At 49.6% G+C, this 24,213-nt stretch overlaps 10 protein-coding genes across 10 annotated transcripts; 5 read left to right on the top strand and 5 right to left on the bottom strand.

Annotated features, from left to right (window-relative positions):
- Positions 1 to 65: 65 nt before the first annotated feature.
- Positions 66 to 1,636, top strand: N7446_003080 (Zn(II)2Cys6 transcription factor; the record flags this gene model as incomplete). Its single annotated transcript, XM_058511829.1, has 4 exons — positions 66 to 345; positions 402 to 482; positions 538 to 800; positions 860 to 1,636. 4 exons carry the CDS (start codon positions 66 to 68, stop codon positions 1,634 to 1,636), a joined length of 1,401 nt encoding a protein of 466 aa, XP_058377365.1.
- Positions 1,637 to 1,842: 206 nt separating this feature from the next.
- N7446_003079 (GNAT family N-acetyltransferase) lies at positions 1,843 to 2,822 on the bottom strand (the record flags this gene model as incomplete). The annotated part of the gene is made up of 3 exons (XM_058511828.1): positions 1,843 to 2,184; positions 2,249 to 2,706; positions 2,774 to 2,822. 3 exons carry the CDS (start codon positions 2,820 to 2,822, stop codon positions 1,843 to 1,845), a joined length of 849 nt encoding a protein of 282 aa, XP_058377364.1.
- Positions 2,823 to 4,175: 1,353 nt separating this feature from the next.
- N7446_003078 (putative MFS transporter) lies at positions 4,176 to 6,282 on the top strand (the record flags this gene model as incomplete). Its single annotated transcript, XM_058511827.1, has 7 exons — positions 4,176 to 4,251; positions 4,312 to 4,388; positions 4,443 to 4,513; positions 4,571 to 4,862; positions 4,919 to 4,990; positions 5,057 to 5,776; positions 5,857 to 6,282. 7 exons carry the CDS (start codon positions 4,176 to 4,178, stop codon positions 6,280 to 6,282), a joined length of 1,734 nt encoding a protein of 577 aa, XP_058377363.1.
- Positions 6,283 to 7,402: 1,120 nt separating this feature from the next.
- Positions 7,403 to 8,743, top strand: N7446_003077 (uncharacterized protein; the record flags this gene model as incomplete). Its single annotated transcript, XM_058511826.1, has 1 exon — positions 7,403 to 8,743. One exon carries the CDS (start codon positions 7,403 to 7,405, stop codon positions 8,741 to 8,743), a length of 1,341 nt encoding a protein of 446 aa, XP_058377362.1.
- Positions 8,744 to 9,622: 879 nt separating this feature from the next.
- On the bottom strand, positions 9,623 to 11,239 carry N7446_003076 (NAD(P)/FAD-dependent oxidoreductase; the record flags this gene model as incomplete). The annotated part of the gene is made up of 2 exons (XM_058511825.1): positions 9,623 to 10,525; positions 10,619 to 11,239. 2 exons carry the CDS (start codon positions 11,237 to 11,239, stop codon positions 9,623 to 9,625), a joined length of 1,524 nt encoding a protein of 507 aa, XP_058377361.1.
- A 481-nt stretch (positions 11,240 to 11,720) lies between these two features.
- On the top strand, positions 11,721 to 12,410 carry N7446_003075 (DUF3237 domain-containing protein; the record flags this gene model as incomplete). Its single annotated transcript, XM_058511824.1, has 2 exons — positions 11,721 to 11,969; positions 12,078 to 12,410. 2 exons carry the CDS (start codon positions 11,721 to 11,723, stop codon positions 12,408 to 12,410), a joined length of 582 nt encoding a protein of 193 aa, XP_058377360.1.
- A 383-nt stretch (positions 12,411 to 12,793) lies between these two features.
- On the top strand, positions 12,794 to 14,725 carry gmdB (general amidase GmdB; the record flags this gene model as incomplete). Its single annotated transcript, XM_058511823.1, has 5 exons — positions 12,794 to 13,090; positions 13,152 to 13,427; positions 13,491 to 14,378; positions 14,456 to 14,543; positions 14,598 to 14,725. 5 exons carry the CDS (start codon positions 12,794 to 12,796, stop codon positions 14,723 to 14,725), a joined length of 1,677 nt encoding a protein of 558 aa, XP_058377359.1.
- A 306-nt stretch (positions 14,726 to 15,031) lies between these two features.
- On the bottom strand, positions 15,032 to 18,194 carry spt5 (transcription elongation factor spt5; the record flags this gene model as incomplete). The annotated part of the gene is made up of 3 exons (XM_058511822.1): positions 15,032 to 17,833; positions 17,893 to 18,072; positions 18,129 to 18,194. The coding sequence occupies 3 exons, from the start codon at positions 18,192 to 18,194 to the stop codon at positions 15,032 to 15,034; spliced, it is 3,048 nt and encodes a 1,015-aa protein (XP_058377358.1).
- Positions 18,195 to 19,242: 1,048 nt separating this feature from the next.
- Positions 19,243 to 21,344, bottom strand: N7446_003072 (uncharacterized protein; the record flags this gene model as incomplete). The annotated part of the gene is made up of 3 exons (XM_058511821.1): positions 19,243 to 20,072; positions 20,138 to 21,124; positions 21,173 to 21,344. The coding sequence occupies 3 exons, from the start codon at positions 21,342 to 21,344 to the stop codon at positions 19,243 to 19,245; spliced, it is 1,989 nt and encodes a 662-aa protein (XP_058377357.1).
- A 661-nt stretch (positions 21,345 to 22,005) lies between these two features.
- On the bottom strand, positions 22,006 to 23,830 carry N7446_003071 (putative acyl-CoA dehydrogenase; the record flags this gene model as incomplete). Its single annotated transcript, XM_058511820.1, has 4 exons — positions 22,006 to 23,241; positions 23,309 to 23,577; positions 23,640 to 23,651; positions 23,716 to 23,830. The coding sequence occupies 4 exons, from the start codon at positions 23,828 to 23,830 to the stop codon at positions 22,006 to 22,008; spliced, it is 1,632 nt and encodes a 543-aa protein (XP_058377356.1).
- Positions 23,831 to 24,213: the final 383 nt, after the last annotated feature.

The raw sequence follows: 24,213 nt of genomic DNA, 5'->3' as shown, positions 1-24,213 counted from the left end.
CCGCATTCAATTAAAACCTCGGCGTCTTCCCATCCCCGAACTCTCCAGCTCCCTCTCAATCTGGCATGTCGACCCGCTCCTACCAGGGCTGTTGGACATGTAAGCGACGGCGTCGCCGCTGCGATAACGCGCGCCCTACTTGTCAGAACTGTGCTGAGCGCGGGGTCGTGTGCGAGGGCTACGAGGTTCGGCTGCGCTGGGGCAGTGGCATTGCGTCGCGCGGCTATTTTACTGGTGCTGCTAAGCCTGTCAAGGGTTCTGCGCCGAGCAGGCCGAGGGGTCGCCAGAGGGATTTGAGTCGGGAGAGGAAGAAGCGGGAGACGGAGGGACTGGGGATTTCTTCTGGTCAGTTATGGCTTCGCAATTGATGAGTTTGTTCTTTGGTGTTGATTGCTGGGTAGGATCTGACGGGAATCGGGCTTTGGAAGACAGTCCAACAAATGACGAGCAGGTCGTTGAAGATGAGGTTCTTTTTAACAAATGTGAGTCTTGGTGATGGTAACGAAGGAAAATATCTGCTTTACTGACAGTAAGCAGTTATGAATGATGGCATCAATGCCCTACATTCCACGACAGCAAGAGACAGTATGTTGCACGACCGTCTTCCGCAACTATGTCAAGAATCCAGCGCACTGTATTCTATCTGCATTGCATTCCAACTTGCATTGACAAGCTTCGCCATGCCGCGCTTCTGCGAGTACTTCGACACAGCCCTAGGAACATTTCGATCAGAACTGGCACGTAGCACAACCCTTTCTGACGGGACATTGACCTCTGGGCTGCTGCTGTGTAGCATTGGCGTGCGTGACCCCAGATTCCTTCGTGAGACATTGTGATATGGTTCTGACACCCTTTCTAGTTGATGCATGGTTTGCCTTGGACTATGCATCTAGAAGGCATGCACAATATTCTGCAAAGCCACGGCTTAAACGATACACATCGGCCATCTACGCCAACCCATTTCAGGATTCATCTACTGGAGGTCATGGGAGTCATGGATTTGGCTAGCTTTTCTATTGGTCGCCAAAGCCCGCGTATAGGCATCTGGCGTCGCTATTGCCAACCTGCTGCTCCTAGGTATGGCATTGAGCCTGTGAGTGGTATCCCGCGCACCTTATTAGACATCTTCGCGGGAATAGGGGCAGAGGCTACGGAGCAGACGTTCTGGGACTGGCCGGGTGAGCCGGGCAGTTTTCTACAATGCTATCTCTGGGAGGCACATCGGTTAGCTGGTATTTTGGCTCTTCGCAGAGAAACGAGAGCTTCTTTTCCTAGCCAGGGCGACACTAGCACCTCGGCATGGCGACAGCCCGCAAGGTGCCCGGCAGATACAACTGTGCTTGTTACACGAATTATGGCTTCCCTCGATGCCATGCGCCTCGCATTTATTGAGCGTCCAACGGAAGATGCCTTCATCAAGAACGCGACCATTTTTCCTATGTTTGTGGCTGGATTAGAAGTCAGTGTGTTATGTCGCAAACCAGAATGGCAGCAGGCTATCCGTAAGGAGTTTTCACAATCTCATCAATGTCAAATTCTTCTGAGTCTGTTGGAAGAGCTATGGAGAAAGGGGGATCCAGCTATTGATATACATGAACTGGCTCGCTCAAAGGGACTCGAAATGGGCTTGTTATAATGGCCTTTATGGATTGGGATATGGAGAACATATGCTACCTTACTACATGATCTAACCAGACATCCAAGGTTATATTCTAACAATTGTTCAATCCGGAGCAAAACCAATGTTCACCTCGCTTGCCCCGTTGCCGCGTACTATTGAGTGGCTATACATGCTACTTTATACAACTTCTCCCACGTTCTGACGGACCTTGCATCGTTATTCTAACTCCCATTCTTCCCTGGATGAACCATTACCCAGTGCTTGAACCCCTGATCACCATCACCGTCCCTATGACTCCCATCCTCGAACATCTCAACCACCTCGGCAACTTCAAATCCGAAACTCTCATAAAATCCAATGTTCTCCTCCCGAGTACATTCCAGATATACAGGTTCGTTTTGTGCATGTTCCAAGGCCCACCTCATCACACCCCCGCCGAGTCCGCGTGATTGCAAGGAGGGATGCACAGCTATTACCTCGAGATACCACAGTTTCTGCTTGGGGAACGTTGCCTCTAACAACTTCACACTTTCGTCATGCTTCTCCATGAGTACCTGCACTCGCTGGAGGACAACGCATTAGCTTCAAGAATAAATTATGCAGAGTGACATGGGATATTTGCTTTACCTTCTCTCTCACACCGCTATCGTGCGCGGGTGTCAGACATTCCAAAAACCACAATTTGCATGCAAGCCATATGCGCGGTAGGGACCACGATGCTCGCCCGGGAGGTGGAAACAAGAAAACAACAGCGCCGGCATCCTGTCTGCTAGAATTGATGCCCCCGTCTCCCTCCATCCAGATTTTCGGTTCTTTTTCTGGCTGTGTGGTCACAGATACTGCAGGAGTACATGTTGATACCTTGCTTCGTGCTCTCTGGGGAAATTTGTCTGCCATTTGTTCAACATCGCCAGATCTGAATACCTCGCCCTCAAACATTATCCGTTGGATCCGCCGGTACTGCCAACTCCCCGTACCGGTATCTTGCTGTGCCCATGGGGTAGCATTCGGGCGCAGCCAACGGATCAAGGGATCGGAGGAGAACGCACGGTGGACTGTTCGTGCGATGGCGGGAATGGAACTTTCTGTACGATGGTTCATGTATTAGTATCCGGTGCAACCTGTCTTGTTCTATATGGGGGAAGTTCTTACCCTTGTGAACAGGGAAGAGGTCAACCTTTACCATCGATTTAGCAGACATGGTTCCGATAATGCAAGGTGATAGTGCGAAGGCGGCTGACAGGTTCGTGGATATAAGATAAACGCATTGATATTGAGATATTTGCAGATATCCTCAAGTTGGAAAGTACTGGCGAGGTTATGAAGCACGACAATTAATCAGAGAATTAATTGCCTGATACTGGGATCTAAGCCAGCTTCCCCGGATATGGCTTTTAATGAGGCTTGATAGGCGCGGACATTCGTGTTTAGAATGGAGAACTAAGTGGTGTCCACCTGCCGCTTATGGCCAAGATTCACCTAGTCAATGCGGTATGCAGTGTCGATGCAAGCTATATACCGATGGCTCGGTCTGTTTCAATTACGGGAAGTGGTTTTGTTCCAGAATTGGCTTATCGATATTAAGCAAGATACTGTTTGGAATGTGCTGTAGATAGAGATACATGAAGGCTTCGTGTAATAGTCAATTCTAGTTCTAACGCGTTCATTTACGCATATTTTGTAATTTACAGAACTCTGGAGATCTTTGACGAAGCTAAAACATTCACTATTACAGTGCAGCTGATTTCCACTTTAAGATCCATGCTGTGTTTTAGTCGTCAAGCCCACGGCAGTTGAGCACTTCCTCCAGCTCCGAACCAATGTTGTCCACCATATTCCGACGAACACAATATCCAAGAGACTATCAAGTAATAACATCAATCTCCCTCCTCCAGTCTTGCGGGGTAGACAATTCGCTTCGCCACGATATCCACTAAATGAGTCTAATTACACGCCATCCCCCATTCGGCAAGTCGACGCACCGGAGAACATTCAGGAGCTGCCAATATCAACGAAGCCAACGTCAATCCAAACCCGCAGTCCACTCACGTTCCTCTTCTCCGCATTCTTGTCACAGGTTCCGGGTGGCTTGACATGCTTCGAGAGACACATTATGGCTTATCTTCCAGGCTGGACTCGCGTATCTGTACCGCTGAAGTAGACATATCATGTGTATATCGTGTCCAGACACTGGTCGCATCTCAAATTGGACGGAAATTTAGGTATATATCGTGGTTTGACCACCTCGTCGCTACTTGGGAGGGTCTCAGTTCACGAATATCTCACTTTATCACGCGACTTGACTTTCCTTTTTCAACTTCTCCTGCCCTAGGGAAATTTCTCAGCAAAAAGTATCTTCTATCTGTACCTTCTACGCTATATCTAACCTTCCGAAGAACATAATTTGGCGACGAGTTCTACGACTGTTTATACCTCTTCCGCCCTATACCCATCCAGATACTACTTCGACCTTGTATCAAGGCCTCGTTTTCTTTTTCTCCCACATATCCCGCAGAAGTCAATATTCGTTGGCTTGTCCTAATCTAACGAAGTGATGGTGGACCTACATCAAGTGTCCTCTTTCGAGGACGAGCCTGACCTCGCTCCTGGAACCTTCAAATTGATTCGAGGTAATTGAACACTAGCCTAAATCGAGATAAACCTTTACTGATATGGCATACTATATCTAGACGATGAGTCTGATGAGTACGGCCAACGGGTCATCATGCTTGACCCAATCCCGTCAAATGATCCCAACGAGCCCTTGGTGAGCTTATGGATACTCATTTCGTGAATTCAGGGCTGATATCAAGATATCTAGAACTGGAGCAGTATGCGAAAGTCGGTTAATTTTACTATAGTTCTAGCCATGACAATCATCATCTTCACAGCGTGAGTTGCAAAAAGCAAGCTTATAGATACAGTGATCTGACGCTCCCTTTTCATCAGACTATCCATCCAGGCAATATTCTGGCAGCAGATGGTTGTGGATCTCGAGGTGACATACACCGAGCTGAATCGAGCTATCTCAGTCAATTTTGTCGGCCTGGCCACTGGCTGTATCTTTTTCATCCCTTTCGCAAAGAAGTACGGTCGACGACCAGTCTACATTGTCTCTACCGGTTTGATGTTGGCCACATCTTTTTGGGCATCGAAGATGCATAGCCTGACGGAGTTGTATTTGATGAACCTGCTCCAAGGCTTGGCCGGTGCCACAAATGAATCCATCGCTGAAATTACTGTGTGTGGAATATCTCTATGATCCCTATTACTAGGAGGCCGGCTAATGTCGCACAGATTTCCGACTTGTTCTTTGTCCACCATCGGGGGACAATGAACGGTCTGTATATGACTTGCGTCATGATCGGTGTAAGTCTCTATTCCTCAAAACATCGTATATGCAAAAGTCGTCTTCGCTCACACTGTCCATAACAGAGTTTCTTGACACCGATGGCAGCCGGTGCCCAAGCTACGTCGCAAGGATGGCGGATGTCCTATCAGACCATGGGTGTCTTCAATGTCGTACTTTTCCTCTGTTTCTGCTTCCTGTATGAGGAAACCAAATATGTTCCTCTGTTCACAGGACGAACCAGTAATACTGAGGAAGAGGATGAAGAAACCGAAGTATATTCACAACATAAGAAGAAACAACAAAACAAAGGAGACACCACAACAGCTGGCCAGAAAATCAAATCAGCTACCGAACCCAGCGCCGGTCACCACCACCTCGACCTAACAATTCCACACAACTCATGGAAAAAGCGACTGGCATTAGTGACACCCACCCCGGAGCCGATTTTGCCTCATTTCTACCGCCCATTCTGCGTGTTTATCTTCCCAGCCGTTGCATTTGCCGCACTCCAATACGCTGCCGGTGTTGTCTGGCTTACCGTCCTGTCTAATGTCCTTTCACTCACATTTCCGTTGCCACCATACAGTTTCACACCCGAACAAATTGGCTTCACCAGTGCCGGTCCACTCATCGGCAACGTGCTCGGTGCGATATATGGCGGTGTTCTAGGCGACAAGTCTATTCTTTACTTCTCAAGGAAGAATAAAGGGTACTATGAGCCCGAGATGCGTCTCTATATCCTGCATCTTCCCGCTCTTGTTATGGCGGGTGGCCTGATCATGTTCGGTGTCACCATCTCCCGGGTAAGGCTATGCACCCCCATTCGGCAGTCAGTGAGCATCATATTCAGCATCATTGCTAATATATCCAATCTGAACCATAGGGCATGCACTGGATCTATCCCAACGTGGCCGGTGGCCTCTTCGGGTTTGGACTCGGTAGTATCAGTGATGCGGCACTCGTCCTCGTAATGGATAGTTACAGAGATGTCAGTACACTGTCCTTCCAGAAGTTCCCATTCCTCAAAATATTCTCCGTACTTATGATCTTATCTACCCAGATAACCGGCGAAGCTTTCACAGCCGTAGCATTCATGCGCAACGCAGTCAGCATCGGAATCCCTTTCGCGATAACACCCTGGATCCAACGCAACGGTCTCCAGAATATGTTCGTGGCATGTGGCTTTATCAGTTTCGGTGTTACACTAACCATAATTCCCATGGTTATTTGGGGCAAAGCCGCCCGTCGTGCGCTTGCGGGACGGTATCGCGGCATTGTTGAAGAACATGGGCATGCGGGTCCACAATGATGGCGTGTTGGGACGACAGTAAGTCAATATGGATGATTACCATGGAGATTTGTAGGTATTGTGAGTACTATCAGATTTGGGCTTTTTGATTTGGGCTTTTTGGGGTCTTGGGATTTAACCCGATCATTTGGTTTATATTTGTGCGCCGTATGGATTGTATGGGTTACCACAGACGTGCCTGTGGGTTTTGTGTCCTTATACGTCATTTAGTCTATTGGTAAGAAGAATTCATTGGAGCTCAGAAGCTTTAAACCTTACATACATCGAGATTATGTATGCCATGCCGGTGAATAAATCCCCGTAAACGAAAGCTGATCCACTGTAATGGCTCTCTATAACTAACGCTGTGTTCTAGTGGAATACAAGCAACGGTGAATGGAAAGCACTGTTTCTCAAGTGGAATGATCTATACGAATATGCTTTCTGTTTAAAGGCTTCCGACATCATTGTATAAAATTTTCTGCTGCAACTGAAAATGTGCAGCCATAGAAGCAGCCGGTTAAAGGACAATTCCCCGGTCAATGGCATTTAATCTCGGAAGCCGGCACAGGTCTCGGGCCGGGGTATAAACCAAGCCTCAGATGCTTTGGTCATAACGCGAAAACTGACTTCGGAACGTGGGATGCCGCTGGGGCAAAGGACGGAGAAGACCGTGATTTTTGCTTTTTTTGGATATTTCATTTGCCTGTGCCCGAGCTGCATACATTTTCGGGCCGTATAATGACGATCACCAGAGGGTACAATGCTATAGAAAATGATCGTCACTATGAATACTACATGTGGCGCCGAAACCAAGAGATATTCCGAAGCTAAGCCTTGACGCCAAACCCTGGCCAGTGAAGCATTGACTAGCGTCCCCATACTCCAACACCCCGCTTCATTTCGGCATTCAAAATTCTCGCACTCGATAGCCGCCATCTCTACAGTGGCGTCTGTGTAAATAGCCTGATTTATTGCTCGTGAAGATTATGGGGATGTGATGTCACACTCGTGGGGGTCTGTGGGAAATATTCTATTCCATATTTAGCTACACAAGAGGCGTTTTTCCCTTGAAATCTCAGGTTTTTGCTGACCACGACTATTCAATCCGCAGCCATTGAATTCCTGATTAACAAAAGCCATGAATGTGTGGTTTATTGCCCTCTGGGTCACCTTGGTGAAGGCCTGGGTCGTCAACGAAGGTACAACATGCACCTTGTATCCCGAATCGCTTTTCCATCGCGGGCAAGCCGTTGATGATTCTCCTTCAATTCAGCAAGCCTTTGATATGTGCGGTACCAATGGAACGGTCATTTTCTCTAAGAACTTATTCCATGTCAACACCGTCCTAAACACCACGAACCTGTTGAACTGTGATGTTCATCTCCGCGGAGAACTGCGCCTTTCTACCAACATCCCATACTGGAGAACCCACGCCATCAGCGTTGTTCTGCAGGATCAAGTCACTGCTTGGCTCTTTGGTGGTACAAATGTCAACTTCTATGGCGAGGGTGGCTTCTACAACGGCCAGGGCCAAGAATGGTATAACGCCAACAGAAACCAGTCGAACCAGCCAGGACGGCCAATGAGTATTACGTTCTACAACTCGACCAACCTTTTCGTCGATAGTTTAAGGGTCATTCAACCGCAGTTCTGGGCCACCTTTGTCTGGGATAGCAAGAACGTAACCTTTACCAACTTGTTCGTCAACGCCACCAGCGACAGCAAATGGGGTACAATGAACACTGATGGCTTCGATTCCTGGAAGAGTGACTCAATTCTCGTGGAAAACGCCACTATTATCATGGGCGACGATTGCATCGCCGCAAAGGGTAACACAACCAATTTCCACGTCAAGAACGTTTACTGCGAAGGAGGAACTGGAATCACGATTGGTTCTATCGGTCAATACCCCGAGACACCAGACTACAATCTCAACACCACCTTCGAAAACGTGCATGTCAAAAACGCAATGGATGGTGCTTACGTCAAGACCTGGCAAGGCACACGGATCTACACCCCCAGCAATGGCGACTGGGGTGGTGGTGGAACCGGACTCGTGAAGAATGTCACTTTCCGCAACTTCACAATGGAAAACGTTGGACTTCCGATCCAGCTTTCGCAGTGCGTCTACTCAGCCAACTCCAACAAAGGATGCAACACATCGAAGTTGCAGGTCGAGGACGTTAAATGGCAAGACATCCGTGGCACATCGCGCTTCAACATTGCTGCGTCTATGTACTGTTCGGATGAGCGGCCTTGTCCCAATATTACATTTGAAAATGTGAACATTACAAGCGTGAATGCCTCGCTTGGTCTGCCTTACTACGGCACCGATATTCAGCACGAAATCTTCCAGTGCACTAATGTTCTTGGCCAGAAGAACTCCGGAATTCCCTGCAACCAGGCCGCTCCGAGCAACTTCAGTCAGTGGATCTTTAGTAATGTCGACAGCAGTGGTCTGGCGAAGACTTTGACTTGAATTTTGTGTTAAAATGCAAGTCTTGTGCATTGCATATATCAGTTGATGTATTTACTCGTTGTGGGAGTTGTTGAGATTATGCTTCTTTGAGGCCTGAGGTGTTATCTAGAACTTTACATGTATTAACTAGCCTGCCAGATGCCATGGACACTAGGATGAGGGCTCAAAACAGAGAACAATAGACCAAACAAATAAATCATGGCCTGCCCCATGTGTCTTCTCTTGATAAAATCCCCTGTCAGCTTTTATTGGATGAACAAAGGAACGGTCAGTATCAATGTTAAGGCATTCTAGGTTCATCGTCTTTCTTGTAGAACAGGGAATACTTTACTTTTTCAGCCTAATCGAGAAATCCTGTGATCAGGGCTGACCACCCGGGATCTATCTGGGACTCGGGTCTGGGGTGTGGTTGGATTATGCTTTTTTCCCGACGTGCTGTTGTGTAGTCCGATTTATCTATGTCCCATCATATTTCAATGGCGTCAATCCCTATTCACTGAGTGAGCTGTCCACATCAGATAAGATACAGCCAGGGTGCGATTGTGCTACTTGGATACTGTTGGTGTAAAATGGCGAGCTTTGCTGGGTATATCATTGGGGACTTTCCATATCCATTATCTACTCATGAAAATCTCCATAGGAGACGGTATGATATGGATATGCTATGTCAAAAGCTGATCAATTATTGTAGTAGCTTGGAACTACCAAGTAACCCACGGCAATCTACGCAGTCGCTATGCTTTCCTGAACATATCAAAGGAATCGATCAAGGTAGACTAAAGCTCTAACAAAGTATGATCATAAAACAATCCTAAATAAAAAGCATCTGATCAACTACTTAAGATCTTTTCCGGGGCACAAATTCAATGTCACCCCCATCTACAAACTAGCCCGCTGGCGCTCCACAACAGCCTCCCTAGGCAACTCAGTCACGCCAAACCGCTCCTCCGAAACACGCAACTGCTCAGGGAACCACGAAATATCAGCACTGCCCCCAACCAATGCACCATCCTGTTCAAGCAACATAGTAGCCAGCGCCTTCCCACAAAGCCAAGCCTGAACCATCCCCTCGCCACCAAAAGCAGCACAAACCCACTCGGAGCCATCATCACCATGGTCTGCACGACGTGTAACAGCACCAGGCAACCGTCCCACCCAAGGGAAAGCATCAGAGCTGAAGGCCATATTACCCGTCCACATAGCCTGAATGGGATCACCCTGCACACGACCCCAATCTTTTCGTCCAAAGACGGCACTCAGTACACCAGAGAGATGGATATCAATATCAAGACTTAGTTCGGAATCAGTTGAGATACCCAGATCGGACAGTCCGCCATGCTCGCTCTTTGCGAACCCGCCACCAAGCATCATCTGTCCCTCTGGTAGTTGGGTCAGATAGTCGAAGCCACGGTCATAGTTGAATAGCCAGGAGTGCTCGCTAGCTTGGCAGGGGAATTGATCGCCGGGAGTTTGGGCGGACATTTGGCCTCGGACTGGGAATATGCGTCCGCGGAGGCCGGGGACTAGGTGTGCAACGTGTGCATTTGTACAGTGGATGACGTGCCGAGCGAGGATTGTGCCTCGGCTGGTTTCGACTTTGTAGCGTGGGGCGGAACTGGATGTGTTTTCTTGGATGGCAGTTACCGGGGTGTTTTCTTGCATGCGGAAGTCGTTTGGATAGTCGGCTCTGAGACGTGAAAAGATGCCTGTCACGAACTTGTAGGGCCAGAGAGCACCTGCGGGACCGGCAACGATGCCTCTTGCGCGAGCGAGGCGGAATTCCTGGAGGCTGTATTAGTATTAATTCCCTACATGTCGAATGGGAGACACTTCAAAAATGTCGCAGAAGAGGGGCAAATAGTTATGAAAACATACCTTTGGAATAGCATCACCCTCATATGAAGTCCACTCAGCAGATTCTTCAGGCATACCCTCTTTGAAACGGCGCAATCTCTCCAAAGCTTCCTTCCATGTGTCTTCGGTAAAATAAGCACTCAAAAACTGTACTTTGCGCGCTTGGGTCTCCTCTGTAATCCCCAGTTCCTTTGCAACAGCAAGCATCTCATGCAAATGCGCCAATCTAAACTTGAGAAACTTGCGCGCATCATCAACGCCAAATTGATCAGCCAGCTCTGCATATTCATCTGCGGTCTCCAGGATATGGCCTCCATTCCGTCCCGTAGCTCCACTGCAAATCGTCCGGGCTTCGAGTAAAACCACAGATGGTTTTGCAGCTTTGGGCTGAGAGGTGCGGTTTTGCAATATTGTGCGCGCAATAGATGCACCGGTAATGCCTGATCCGACGATAACGGTGTCCGTCTCGGTGGGCAGAGGCTTTGATGGGGTCTGGCTGAAATCATGTTTGGGTTGGATCCAGAAGGACGAGGTTGTTGAGCTCTTTGGGATTCCTGGGTCTGCGTGAACACGGTTCAGAGCTTGCTGACGTGCAGAGACCGGGAGGGAGGGGTCGGTTAGGATATCGGTAGCGAAAGGCATGATATGGTGCTAAGGTTGAAGTTTAGATGGAGTATAGAGTCAAAGTTGCGGGGAGCAAAAAGCAAAGAGTCAGGTGAGCGGTACAAGGCAACCAACCCTTTTATAATTGCACTATAAGTCGAGTAAGAGCGGATATCTATCACGTTTGAAGTCGAAGGTGAAGTATCAGACTGAGATGGGAACAAAAAATCAAAAGAGCGGAAGCTGAAATAGGTCAGGGATTTTATCAGCTCACAAATCAGATATGACCTGTTGGACCTCCCTATTCTGTATCTCTCAGTTATAGTGAATGAACTGATTTCACGGAGTTCCTCAAAAGTTCAAGTTGCAATAAATGCGCCGGTGGGTCAACCTTCTCTTTTGGATGTGGAGATTGCGGGGAGGAGATAAGTTATAGAAACAAATTTGCAGTTTGTGTATATGTAGTATAGACACTCATATTTACTGCAATTAGAACTCACATCTAAATTCTACCTTCACAATGTCTTCCACCTCATCCCCAGGCAACGGCATCTTCCCTAATGGCCCTACTATGCGCCAACCATCCATGTCCTGGCTATATAGACTGGAATGCTCTACCGAAGACATTGAACTTGGAGCTCCCCACAACGGCGATACCATTCGCAGTATTGCAAACATCGTGCGGGGCAGCGTCAAAGGCCCTGGAATTGAGGGTGAAATCCTACCCTTGGGAGGCGCAGACTGGGCGACAGTTGTGAAGGGCACACATGTTAGCAATCCCCTCCATTCTGCTTTATTTCTTTTCGGTGTCTTGCGCTTTGCATACGGACTTCGACATCCAGGATCTAAAATAGCCGGCTAACTATATAATTTACAGTCTATGACCCTAGATGCCCGCTACACCGTCCGCACATCCGATCGTCATTACCTCTACATCCGCGCACACGGCTTGTATCGTCCAGGTCCAGAGTCCAATTACGCTAAATCTGTGGTAGAGGATCCGAATTTTGTTCCGCCTGCGACGGTCTCTCAGGACGATGTGGAGTTCTTTTCCCATCTGCGTATCGAGGCTGGGCCGGGTCCTTACAATTGGTTGAATGGATTGGTTTGCCTGGGTGTGATGTGCTGTGAGGATGAGAAGATCTGGATTGATGCGTATTATTTGACCAATTTCCCGGGTGTTAAGCCTGAGAATGTGGTGGCAAGATAGGGGCGGGAACTTTAGTTGATGCCGAAAGGTCTCTTACCTATCCTGAACAGGTTTAGGACCTTGTTTAATGTCTCTTATCAATCCAATTCTCCATCCTTCACAAGCGAAGAGCAAGTGCCGACGCATAAGCCGCAAGTATATAGAACTATAAACGAGGCTAGACTAAGCCGATAACAAATATGCAGGAACAATAGCCAACATCTCCAACCCCTTGCCTCGGCTGCAACCCTAGCTATCCCAAACAGGCAGGCCGACACACTCCCTAAGTGGGTCACAGCCAAGTACATTACATGCAAAGATAACCGGCAAACTCCGCCAGGAACACTACATAAACCCGAAAGAGAGCATTTAAATCCATCTGCATCATACCTCCCAGTCCAACAATGGAATCCGACTCGGCCCCCTCCAACTGGCAAGACCTCGTCGCGCAAAAGCAACGCGAGTGCGAACAGAAGATCCCCCGCGAATGGGTCCCGAGCGGGGCCATACTCGCGGGCCGACACCCACGATTGTTGGAGTACGACTTGCCCCGTCGCAGTGGTCTTCTTTCCGAGAGCGAATTGGATATTACGGAGAATTATACCGCCAGTCAGTTATTGGTTAAGTTGGCTTCTGGATGTGTTAGTTCTTTGAATGTTACTACGGCGTTTTGTAAGAGGGCTGCTATTGCCCAGCAGGTTGTGAGTATTTCTTAAACTTGATGCATTTGAACGTTGCTGATGTATTATTTTGTACTTGTAGCTATCTTGTCTAACAGAGTCATTCTTTTCTGAGGCGCTTGAGCGCGCTAAGTATTTGGATGAGTACCTCCAACGTGAAGGGAGACCTATTGGACCTCTCCATGGTCTACCTATTAGTCTAAAAGATAGCTTCTGTGTTGAGGGTACACAGTCAACAGTTGGATATGTCGCTCTTCTGAAAGAGGAACCATCGAAGACGAATTCCGCGCTCGTGAAGATGTTGTTGAAGCTGGGAGCGGTCCTATACGTCAAGACGAACATTCCACAGACAATGATGGTAAGTCTGCACATCCTGTACCTATGTTAACCCTACAATGACATGGATCTTACCATACTTCAGACCGCCGACTCCGAAAACAACATCTTCGGCCGCACCCTCAACCCCCACAACACAACCCTAACAGCAGGCGGATCCAGCGGCGGCGAAGGCGCACTCGTATCATTCCGCGGATCCATCCTAGGCGTGGGAACCGATATCGCCGGCTCAATCCGCATCCCAGCATTATGCTGCGGCGTCTATGGCTTCAAGCCAACAGCCAACCGCATTCCCTTCGGTGGACAGGTATCCGGTGCTACGGAGGGAATGCCGGGACTGATTCCAGCAGCTGGGCCATTGGCACACAGTATCGCTGATTTGAAGTTACTTATGAGTACAGTCATTGGGGATGGTCATGCGTGGAAATATGACTCTGGGGCTGTTAGTGTACCCTGGCAGAGTATCCCGTGTGGTATCAACGATACTGCTAATGGGAGTTTGAGTATTGGTGTTCTGGCTGAGGATAAACATTTCCCGCTTCACCCACCTGTTAAGCGGGCTTTGGACTCTGCGATTGAGGTATTGACTCGTGTCGGACACCGGATCGTCCGTCTCAGTGCTAGTGGTGATGAAGCGCTGAGTGTGGCTTATGCTTCACGTCTCGCATTCCAATACTTGACCTACGGCCCGCATAAAGATCTTATTGCCGCTAGTGGTGAGCCCCTTGTGGCATCCGTGACTAAAGCTGCTGCACCTATGTTCTCAGGTCCTTTTTCTGTAGAACAGGGACTTGAACCGTTTGACACAATCCAGGCGCTGCATGAAGCCAGGGCGCGGGTTAATGATGCTTGGCGGCAAACTTGGGTTGATCAGAAGCTCGATGTTATCTTGGCTCCTGGGGCTCAGAATACTGCTGTTGGTTATGATACTTATGGATGGCCTCCTTATACTGTTATCTGGAACTTGTTGGATGTAAGTCTTTCTTCCTCTATCCACTTTCCTACTCACAGTCCATTCATTAGAAGGGCATTGCTTACAATTGGATATAGTATCCTGCGTGCATAATCCCATATGGAAAAGCATCTAAAGACCTTGATTCAGAGCCGATGAATACATCAGACGATGTTCAGCCCAACTGTATGTCTCTTCTTTCTTTCATTTCATGCTGATTATAGTGCTGATTAAATGTAGATATCCCCGGCGAAGTCGACGGCGCACCTTGTGCTATCCAAGTCATCACACCCCGATTCCAGGATGAGAAGTGTCTCTGGGCAGCTGATATAATTGACAAGGCGTTGGCTACGTACGGCAAGAAATAACTTATTGGTAGTCAAGTGATTTTGCTTTTGCGTTTGTATGTGGAATGAGAAACCAAGTTTTTGTTCTATAAGACTATTCCGTAACTACGTCGTCTAAGATTGGGAAAGAAATCCAGCTAGAATGATTATCTCATTTGCTGTTGACTGCTGCTCTGAGGAAATAATTTCAACAAGTAGAATACATATGCAAAGCCGATCCAATCCTAGATACCTTGAAGGAGGGGGAAAAAAAGCAGATGGCAGGGACAAGCCTTTTGTGCTTGGAAAGAAATGGAACACAAGGAAAGGAAATATTTAAGGATTAGATCACGGACTCGGCGAGTCATCATATCGAGGTCCGTTATCATTACCACCATATCCAGCGCCGGGCGTGGCAGCCGCACCACCCATGGCAGGAGTTGGCGCGTCATACGCCGCAGGAGTAGGAGCGTCGTAGTCACGCTTCGAAGGGCCGCCAGGGGTTGGTGCGCTGAAAGCACCGCCGGGTGTGGGGGCACTTTCCGGCCATGCTCCAGGTGTTGGTGCGCCGGGGGTAGGTGCTGTGTACGCGCCTGGTGTGGGGGCGGAGTAGCCTCCACCGGGTGTGGGGGCGTCATCGAAGTCGCGCTGGTCTCGGCTACTGGACAGGCCACCCCAAGCTGGGGTGCGGTTTCCTGCGTTTCCGCCGGCACTGCCCCAGGCGGGGGTGCGAGAGCCAGAGGCAAAGGCGTCGAAACCAGAGCTGGAGTCGTATGGTGTCTTTGATCCCGAGTTCCAGGCTGGTGTGCGGTTGCCCACTCCTCCGTAGGCAGTGCGGTTTCCTTCGTAGGGATTTGAGGTGCGGGAGCCATCGTTCTTCCATGCTGGTGTGCGAGACCCACTGGCGTTCCCCCAAGCAGGAGTTCTGGATCCTCCTGCGCCGCCCCAGGCCGGGGTTCTGGAGGAGTCTGCGGCAGCCATCGGAGTGCGACCACCGGCCCATCCACCTTCTCTCGATGGGAGACCGGCCGAGGAGCCAAATGGAGTGCGTGACCCTCTTCCGCGGCCACCACCCATATCCAGGGATTGTTTGGTGATGGGATCTTTGACGGTAAGGATGTCCCGTGGGATGTGAACGGGCTTGTTAGATGTGTAAAGCTCCACCTGGGCGGAACTATCATCGGCATCGCGAACAATTCCGACAAGTCCCTTATAGCGACCCTTGCGAATAGTTACTGTCTTTCCAAGCAATCTGTCGCGGCCACGACGAGGAGGTGGCATTTGAGCCCCACCACCACCAGGTGTTTGCATAGCCAGGGCAGGGTTCATCTTGGTCAGGTCAGGTCCGGCAGGTCGGCCGCCTCGTGCCGAAACAGTGACAACGCTTGATGTCCGCACTACGGTAATACCGGCGTTTTCAGCTTGGGCCTTATTGTGCAAGAAAAGGAATGAACGGTGGATGTGGCGGATGACTCCGCTCCGCTGCTCTCCATGGAGCTCGCGGACAGTGTCGCCAAGTCGAATCTCTGCGCCATTCTTATCAGTAGCGACTGCATCACGGCGAGGAGTGATTTTGGCTGCAATCTGGGTGGGCAGAATATTCCGAACAGAGCCATTCTGGTCCACAACGCGGAGCGACTCGCGGTCCACTTTGATGACACAGGCAACTGTGGCAGCATCAAGCTGGACGAGATCATGAACATCATATATGCCAAGCTGTCCATCGGCAGCCATCTCAGCAGAAAGTCGGAGGTCTTTACTGAAGACTGTGATCTCCTGCATGCTCATATCACTGAGTAGAGTAACTGTATCGTCCTTGACTTGGACCACCATACCCAATTCGTTTTGATAACGACTGCCTCCAATGACCTTGACGTGATCACCCTCTCTGAATCGTTTGCGAAGGGTGCGAACAGGCGCGTCAATTGTCTGTCCAGACAGCTCACCTTCGGTAACTTGCAGAGAAACGATGTCACCTCGAGTTGACACTGTGCGACCAATAAGGCCCTGCTGTTCACCTCGGTAGACCTCCACCGGATCGCCCGGTTGGTAGGCTTCCTCGGCAGTGGACTTCTTAAGGGTCTCAGCGAGCGAAGCCAGGTCAAGGTTAGCAGTACCGTCTTCGCCTCCGCGGGCAAACATTGTGACTTCCTCTAGCCTAGGGTTGACATTCTTGGTATCCAAGTGCTGGACCCGCATATCCTTGATGAGGAAGCCGTCGACGTAGTTGTCGTTCAGATAGTTCCATGATTTTCCACCGAGACCTGAAGTAGACGACAGGTACTTTGCGTGCTTCTTCTTTGCCTCTGCCTCGCTGAAGAGGCGCTGGGGAGGGCGAACAGTATTGGTGAGACCACGTTTGCGCTTGGATTCAGCTGCAGGAGCACCAAGAGCATCGTCGTTCATTCCGTAGTCCAGTCGAGGAACAAGGCGAACAGTGACATTCAGTCCATTTGTTTCAACCTCCTCGATCTGTGCCAAATCACCCGAGTATTTGCCGCGCTTGATACGGACCCAGCCACCAGGCAAAAGCTCTTCGGATTTTTGAACACGGAAAAGATCAGGCATCTCCTTCACGGGAACCAAGGTCATCTTCTGGGATGGATAGTAGAAGTTGATGGCCTCCAGACCTTCGGTGACATCTGCCTGTCTGCGGGCTTCACAGTAGAACCAACCCTGCATAACATTGCCACGCTCAAAGGCTGAAATGATACGAATCGGGTTGCGGGAGCCTGCTGGGCGTTCTTCAATACGTTTCTGGATCGAATAGACGACTTCCTTCTCCTTGCCAGGTTTGCAGCGGCAACCCCAAATACTGGGATCCTCCACACTAGGAAGAAGAAGTCGTTTCGGGATGACGAGCGCATCTGAAGCTGCCGCACGGTTCCGTCCGTATCGCTCCTTAAGCATCTGTGCCTGCTTCTCTGCGTCCATGCTGGCGTCAATCTCGCGCTGGCGATCCAATTGTCGGTGACGGCGGTCATCTGTCTCGGTGCCTCCGGGTAGCACATCGAGGTCATCGGGGTGGGTTTCCATGCCAAATTCGGCGAGCTCATCCTCTTCATCTTCGGCTTCGTCCTCTTCTTCGTCGACACCGGCTTCGATTTCAATGAAAGGGTTGGCCTTCATTCTCTTACGCGGGCGATGGCTCTATAATGAGAAAACAAGTTAACAGAGGCCCAGCATGAGGCTAGTCGTAGAGAACGCACCACTGCCTCTTCTTCATCCTCTTCCTCGTCTTCCTCGTCATCATCCTCTGCTTGGTTGTCGCCCTCCTCATCGTCCTCCTCGACGTCTTTGGCATCATCCTCTTCGTCGTGGGGGACGCGTCCGTATTTCACATCGTCCTCATTCTCGCCGTCGCCGCCAGATCTCTCTTTCTTGGCGGGCTGTACTCCTTTATTAGCCATCGTGCTTACCGAAACTCGGTAAGTGGCAGACTGACCTTGGCTCTGGGCTCCTCGGCATCGGAGTCTTCATGGGGGCGCGGGGTTGAACTCATCGTCCTCATCCTCGGACCCGAAGTCCTGGTCGAGAAAGTTGGACATCGTGGAGATTCGCGTCGTACAGGGTATCAATAGGAATCTGGTCGCGCTGTGGATAAAGTGGGATAGCGATTCGGGGTATGAGAGCGTCTCTATACAATGCCAGCCTGAGTCAGTGTAAGACGAGAGGTTAGGTCAAGAGAGAGCACGTACCCAAGCCAGGGAAATCGCGCTGTGGTCGGGTAAAAAGATCAGATGTAGCTGGAAGTTAGACTGTCCCGGATTGCTTTCAAGAGGACAGCCTGGTTCGAACGGCGTCAGATCGATTCTTTGTGATTGAAGTGATGTGTAGGCGCGATCGGAGAGTAGGGAAGCAGACAATCGAGCTCTGCGGGCAATCAATGAGTTCCGCGACCGCCTACAAAGAACGAATCTCGGGCTTCGAAGAGAAACTGTGCGCGCAAGGGATTCCGCGCCTTTTTCAGAAGGGATGTCAGCTGAGAAAAGGGAAAGGAGAAATTGAATCAGAAGGTCAAGTCGAGTTGCCCAGGTGAGGCTTCATTGCTGCGTCGGTGGTTGTTATGCCCCGCCGTAGTACATTACCTGCAACCTACATAAAATAGGGCACTGTTAACATACCTATATGCCTAATATCTGTGAATATAGATGTTATACTCTTCATGGATCTTCAATCTGCCTGTAGGCTAATACATCAGCTATAAAATATTACGCAGGCGATGATGCCTATGTATAAACCGACGACAACCAACAAAACAACATCTTTGAAAAGCATTAAGATATACTCCTCATTCTTAATGCCGTCTAAAACTTGAGCAAGCTGCTCAAGGCTTCTTAAAGCAATATGTCACTTTGAAATAGTTTTGGACCATAAAGCCGTGCCCTAATTCGAACATCCGAACCATGTGAACATATATTGAAGTCACGATAGCACCACCATTTGCTTCTTACCAGAGCTCAACAAACCCAATTAAACAACAAAAATTAAATACAATAGACAGGAAAATTATGGAAGCCCCCATCTCCTAGCAAAAATGAATAAGACTATGGCTCTACCTACCGATCGGTAACCGGCCCATGGTCATACGAAGCACGCCAAAACCCAGCACCTTGTTCAAAGTCATCGGTGAAAGACCTTTCGATCTCAAGCTGAAGGACACCTTGTCTAATCCATGTCTCCTCTTGCAGCTCAACGAACCGAAGCAGCCAGTGAATTTGAACCGACTCTTGGAAAGTATCCCAAAACGGTCTCAATTTCTGATTGAGCACGCGAAGTTTCTCCTTGGTGGCCTCTATCAATCTGCTCGTCCTTGTCTCCCTTTCTGATCCGCGCGGCAGCTCCGTGGTCGACTCCATATGGGCTCGATTATATGCAATGATGATCCACCAATAGATTCTTTTGACGCCTTCGGTATCACGCCAGGCTTCTCTGTCAAGACGAGACAGGACGATATCGAGAATCTGCACACAGTTGGCGTTCATATTGAGCGCGGCGTAAAGTGCTGCGTCTGTGTGTGTTAATTTCCCGAACCCGTATTGGTCACAGAACCATTTGGTTGCCGGCTGGTTTCCTCTGACGGCAGCGCGTAGAGGCGTAATGCTCTCGGGGTGGTTGCGTCTATTGAAATTATTCCTTGTCCTTGGTGACACGTCCGAGTGTTCATTGAACCACCTCAGAATATCAGAACCGTTCGGATTCTCAATTGCCCGGTGCCAAATTGTTCGAGATGTATCGGGCCTTCGATCGTTGAAGTGCTCTTCGTTCGAGCTCCAATTGGGTGGATCTGAGCGATTCTGGCTGGGTGTCCTCTGGGGACTGGGTGACCTATTGGGATAGTACTCTTCTTCCTCCTCGCTGTCACTATCATCGTCGTTTGTGTCATTCCCTGGTTATTACCCTAATTTACTACCTGCCCTCCTGGAGGACTAGGCGCAGGCCCTGGGTGCCTACGGACAGTAGGCCGTTCACCAAACCTAGGATGAATATCTGGGTCATTCACATAAGCGATAGCAAAATCGGCCCTATTAGGTACGCCATCGAAAAAGGAATGATCAATAGGGTCACCATATTCAGCATCCCGGTTCCACAGGTAATGAAGTGGTAGAGTATCATAAATAGGACCACCCTGCGGCGGAAGACGGTAGGGAAGGGTGTTCCTAGGAAGATAGGCAATATTGAACTTTTCATACCGCCACAGCCACTCAGCCATGTATCGAGAAGCGAAGCTACATAACTGGAGCTTGAGACCATCATCATTCCACAGAAGTATCGGGAAGCCTTTCGATGAGAACTTTTTGACCATCGCCATAAACACTTGTGGGTCTTTCATACGCGCCACATGGTGTGGGATGGACATTTCCTCGATGCTTGTGGGCATATGTCTGGGATTGACCCCTGTGTTCAGGATTTCATCAAGCAACCATAGTACCAGACCTCCTTCGCTGCCCGGGAATAAAGGGACTGCTTCGATTGCGGCATGAAGAGCGGATTTTCCGTACATGTCGTATCCTATGACATTAAGCTGGGTTGCCATTGCGATGCATCCGGTGCAATGACATTTCGATATAAAGTTGTAAAGGTAGGTCTTTTGGTTGGTACCGGTCATGTTGCTGGCTCTGCGGTTGAGCCGTATTTGCTCTGCATTGTTGTAGGCTGTCTTGAAGTCTGGGTAGAGCTGCGAGGCCTTGAAGTGCATGTTGAGATATCGTGCGCCTGAGCCGTCTCGTAGCCATTGCCACGCCATCACGGCCAGCCTTGGTACTTCTTCAACAAAGACATGCAGGTCATGGAAGTCCGTTGTACTTGGCTTATCGGTTATGATATGCAGTAATATTGGGAGGAGAAGCTTAAACATGTCCTCGGGCATGGTGGTGAGATCAAGATGGGTAGACGGTGAGCTCAAGGGCGCGCCTGTCCGGTTGAGTTCTTTCGAGGATTCTAACCCAATTTAGACCAATGGCATTCGAACCCTTGAACCCACTGAACTGGAGAGGAGTAACATCGGGCTCATTGCGATGGCATATTCTTGGGAAATCATGGAGACGAATACGAGCGCGGTAGGTGGGAAAGTAGTCGTGGTTCCATCCTCAAGGACCCTTTGCAGAAGAGGATGATTGGGCGTAGGGAACAGGTTGGTATCCGGTATTGGGTCATCCATGGTGGTTAGATGCTCTCTTCAGATTCAACGCAGGATCATATGGTTATATCATACGGACGCGTATGAAGTGAGCGCCTATAGCCTGCCTTTTATTTAAATATAAACCCGACTCAGAGAATTTTCAAAGGGCTGGAAACAAAGAAATAACAAAGGCCAATAATTTCGCAGCGCTTCTGCTCCAACTCAAGATTGTGATCGTGTCGAATCAAATCGAGGCCTGTACCATATGATATACATGCCTCGTTTTCGAGTAAACCGTAGGAACCATGTAGCTCTTTGGCTTGGAGTATACCGACCTTCCATGGAAGTGGCCTTTGTCAAAGAACGATGGGCGAGCCACGGCAATAAAGTATGGATCGAAGACAAAGAAATTATCAACCGCTTGAAAGGCAAAAAGTAAATGAATAAATAAATCTCATATCTCAAAATCCGAAGTACTATGAAGCAAAGATCCAAAAAAGGTGATCTCACCATGAACCAAGAAATATACAAAAGAATTCAACGTATGATACAAGGCAAATCATAGCAAAATCAACCAAAAAGAAGCCGTCACAGACGAAAGGATATCTAGCCAAACAAAAAAGAAAGCAATCATGAACCAAGACGAGGGACGGGCAAATCTCTATCGTCAAACCCAAGAATAAACACCCAAAAGAATACTCTATAGCTTCATTCCAAACATGCCATGAACACGCAAGCTCTGACGCATACTAAGGTCAAGCATGATCTCCTCACTACCACCAGGGATAGCATAAGCGCGAACATCACGGTAAAGCCTCTCGACCTTACCACCCTGTCCACCACGGCTATAGCTCAACCCACCGAAGATCTGACTCGCCTCGCGAGCGCAGAACTCGAAGCAAGTAGTAGACTGGGCCTTCAAACTGGCGATAGCACCGCCAAGCTTGAGCATGGCCTCTGTCTCTTCCATGCACTGGCATTGGAAGATCATGTTCTCGAGCCAGTTATAGGTAGCCTCGATTTGGCGGGCCATGTGGGCGAGTTTCATGCGGATGACAGGGTGTTCGATGAGTGGCTTGTTGAAGGTCTTGCGCTTGTGTGCGTACTTCATGGATTCTTCGTAGCAGACACGCGAGAAACGCAGGCACTGGATCACGATTCCGATGCGCTCGTGGTTAAAGTTTGTCATGATCACCTTGAACCCTTGGTTCTCCTTGCCGATCAAGTTCTCGACTGGTACCTTGACGTCTTCAAAGGTTACGTAGGTTGTGCCGCTGGACCATACACCCTGGCAGTCCATACGGCGGGTGCTGACACCGCCGGCTTCACGCTCGATGAGGAGGACACTGACTCCATTCATGCCGGGCTTGCCGGTGCGCACGGCGGTGGTGAAGTAGTCGGACCAGATACCGTTTGTGATCCACTTCTTCTCGCCGTTGACGATGTAGTGCTTGCCATCTTCGCTCAGCTTGGCCTCGCAGCCCAAGTTGGCGACGTCACTGCCCGCATCAGGCTCGGTGATGGCAAGACAGATACGCTTGTCGCCGGCCAGGATACCCGGCAGGATTCGGTCGACCAGCGGCTTCTTGCCGAACTTGACCAGGGGTGGGCATCCAATGCCAAAGCCTCCGATCAAGTTCCAGACAAGGCCGCCGCTGCCTGCACGCGACAGTTCGTCGGTCAACAGCATCTCGTGGAACAAGTCCCAGCGATCTGGTGTCACCGACTGCACGCGGTGTGGGGTGTGGTTCACAGGGTATGTGACACCCAACAGACCGGCCAGGTATCCTCGCTCACCCATCTGCTTGTAGATATGGGGCGGGACCTCCTTGCCCTCATCCCATTCGGTTACATATGGCTCAATCTCGGACTCGACCCACTGGCGGACTTCGTCTCGGAGGGCGGCGTGGGAATCGTTAAAGTAGGGGGAGGCATACTAAGGACGCAGGAAAACATACATTAGTCTCTGTATACCCCGATTTAGCCGAGGTAGCAAAACTTACACCCTGGTACCATGAAGGGTCGGCGAAAGGAATCAAATCTCCGTAAGGATCCTGCGGCGCACCAGTAGCAGGCGGCGTCACAGAAGAAGAGGACTCAGACTGAGGCTTGGGCTCGGGAGCAGCCTTCTTAGGAGCCGGCACCGGCTCAGCTGCTTTCTTGGTGTCCAACGAACCGATCTGCAGCTGACCCTTGTACTTCTTCAAAATGCCCTCATTGTGGTACTTCCAGAACTGCTTCGAGGCGTCCTTTCCGGCAACGCGCTGGAGAACTAAACGTGCATAGTCAATATACTGCTCTTGGGAGTGGCGGTTAGCCTCGGTGACGACGTACTCTTCTTTCCGCCTGTTCAGAATAGGAATGTTAGCATGTGATCCTTACGGAGGGTGGCGCATGACTTCGGACATACCAGGGTGCTCGTCTTGGAACTTAGATACATCGTAGACGTCTTCATCGATCACGATCCAGAGGCTGTCGCCCTTGCCGTGCGACGCGACGTCGTCTTTGCTAAATCTCTTTGCCATGATGTTGGGGGCAGGAGTAAGAGGTAAGAGGTGCGGCGGGGAGGTAAAGATAGAATATGGTGAGCAAAGGGTGTAAGGTGGGGAGAGAAGAAAAAAAAAAATTAAGTCCGGGGAAGCTGGAGGAAAGATATATGAGTCTGGGGTTTCATAAATAATTTCCGTTTAGTTCGGAATGTATTCCAAACCAGGACAAGTGGTGTAGGATTCCAAGGGGGCCTCGGAGTATGGAAATCAGTTCACATGCTCTATGTAATTGTGCAGCAAAGCGTGAGAATCCCTTAGTCTCTCGTCCATCGGCTGCTGATCGCTTCGGTCATCCCCGTTGTTGGACTCTTTATTGGCTCGAGGTGCGTCATGGTGAGAATGCCGAGGCAGACACACAT

Source organism: Penicillium canescens, assembly GCF_028828765.1.
Source record: "Penicillium canescens strain IBT 15451 chromosome Unknown utg000002l_segment0_segment0, whole genome shotgun sequence".
In the NCBI taxonomy this organism is placed as follows: domain Eukaryota; kingdom Fungi; phylum Ascomycota; class Eurotiomycetes; order Eurotiales; family Aspergillaceae; genus Penicillium; species Penicillium canescens.
The sequence above is the reverse complement of the archived record's forward strand: the minus strand, read 5'-3'. Positions and strand labels throughout refer to the sequence as shown.